We start from the raw sequence: 2,191 nt of genomic DNA on the forward strand, positions 1-2,191 counted from the left end.
ACGATGACAAGTGAACAGTGATGATGAAAAAGAAGTGAACAGCGATGACGATGACAAGTGAACAGTGATGATGAAAAAGAAGTGAACAGCGATGACGATGACAAGCGAACAGCGACGATGAAAAAGAAGTGAACAGCGATGACGATGACAAGCGAACAGCGACGACGAAAAAGAAGCAACTAGTGATGACAACGTCAAGGAAACAGAGATGACGATGACAAGTGAACAGCGACGATGACAAGCGAACAGTGATGACAAAAAAGAAAGAAACAGTGATGACGATGACAAGTAAACAGTTGACGATGACTGCACACTATAAAACCACGGCACTTGGTGACACTTCCCAATACTAAGATGGAAACAGGCTAGAGTCAAACTTCGTTACAACCTACCTCCTGGGACCTTAAAGTTGCTTAACCTCACAGCTAAATGCATATATATATACCTACTGTGAGCTCGTCTATGTTGCAAAAATTCACTAGAACTCATTTGTATTGCTACTTTCATAACATATCTTCTCAAAATCTAAACGAAATTACTTCTCTTATGAAAGTAGCACCACAGTGATGTTTACACATCCGGGACACAGCGGAGCGATCGTTAACAGTTCTTTTCTATGATGAAGAATAATACAAGTTATAATTCATTATTATATGTTTATTCAGTACAAAATTGTGAAATTTGTTTAAATTATATATCGTTATCGACATTATATATGCAATCAGGAAACAAATATAGTGTTTTCGTTCCAGGAACTATTTGCGCTATGGCATATGGATAATATTTTGCGTTATCTGGCACTTCGTACAAATAACTTGCGTCTGACGTAAGTTTTCAAAATAGTCAACTTTGAAGCACATTTCTGGCTCAATGAGAACATTTCGTGATGTTTGCACACTGCAAGTATGCTCACACTCACAGTAGGTCTTTATAGGCCTTTTGTTGCGAGGTCTATCAATTTTATAAATCAGTACGTTATCACGATAGTTCGTTGTAACCAATTCCCATAAAATGAACATCGTCGATTTCGCCAAAGCATAATATTGATTTAGTTTCGTTTGGGAAACACCTTTACGATAATTAGACACAATTTCTGCCTTCTGAGACAGCGAAAGTGCTGCGCGCGCTGCAAGGTTTCCCGCTGTACGTTGTAACGAAGGCTAGTATGCATTTTTCCAGTGAAAATTTGAACGTTGTATTAAAGTTTACGTTATAAAGGTGTACGTTGTAAACGATACTGGCAAATGGAATAATGCAGTACACAAATTCGGGACTTGGAGATGTGTGCGTTGTAGCAGTGTAAACGTTAATATAAACAGGGTGCGTATTAACGAAGTTCGAAAAACGACTGTACAATAAATTCAATCTGCAATGAATAAATTCCAAATACAAGNAAGGACTTTTCAAGGACTGTGCGAACCATGTTTTATAACAATGTTTCTATCTAGGGGGGCACCACTCTCACCTGTTCTTGTCATTCGGACCGCCATGCTGATTGTTTTCGGCGTTGAAGTGCGGGCCCGCGCTGGTGCAGCCTGTAAACATGGAAACGACCACCGCCCGCAATCAATCGGCGAATTAACTGAATCACGTGCGTGCGCGTCGACGTTTACGTCAATAACCCGCGCGTAGGTACTGATTAGCACTTAATGAGGTTTCACACCTTGCAGATGGGGCACGCGAGTGTCGATCGAGGCAGCCATCTCAATCTCCGGACGCGAGTCTATGCAATGGTGCGTGTCGTCAATGATGAGGACAGATCAGAGATGTCACAGCGTACTGTATCCGTAATGGATTCTCTCTCGCTCTCGCTCTCGCTCTCTCTCTCTNTCTCTCTCTCTCTCTCTCTCTCTCTCTCTCTCTCTATCTATTTTTCTCTCTCTCCTCACTCTCCCTCTCTCTGTCTCTCTCGTTCGTGTTGTCTCCAAATTCGTGCACGTGAAATCCGTGGAGCCCCGCGCCGAGTCCGGTAATCTGACCGGTGACGCGCACCTCGGCACCCTGACGACAAACAAGCGAACAGTGATGACTACAAATAAGCGAACAGCGATGACGATGACAAGCGAACAGCGATGACGATGACAAGCGAACAGCGATGATGAAAAAGAAGTGAACAGCAACGACAACGACAAGCGAACAGCAATGACGATGACAAGTGAACAGCGATGATGAAAAAGAAGTGAACAGCAAC

The 2,191-nt window shown here is 42.7% G+C and overlaps 1 protein-coding gene across 1 annotated transcript in view; it reads right to left on the reverse strand.

The window, feature by feature from the left end:
* Window positions 1-2,029, reverse strand: part of LOC106818450 (superoxide dismutase [Cu-Zn]-like) — a gene marked incomplete at its 5' end in the record, with an annotated part of 5,748 nt that extends 3,719 nt beyond the window's left edge. The window contains 2 exons of the mRNA XM_014823158.1: window positions 1,466-1,536; window positions 1,912-2,029. Of these exons, the coding sequence (XP_014678644.1) occupies window positions 1,466-1,536; window positions 1,912-2,029 (189 nt within the window). The remainder of the gene's footprint in view (window positions 1-1,465; window positions 1,537-1,911) is intronic.
* Window positions 2,030-2,191: the final 162 nt, after the last annotated feature.

Source organism: Priapulus caudatus, unplaced genomic scaffold (genome assembly GCF_000485595.1).
Source record: "Priapulus caudatus unplaced genomic scaffold, Priapulus_caudatus-5.0.1 Scaffold2253, whole genome shotgun sequence".
Taxonomy (NCBI): Eukaryota; Metazoa; Priapulida; class Priapulimorpha; order Priapulimorphida; family Priapulidae; genus Priapulus; species Priapulus caudatus.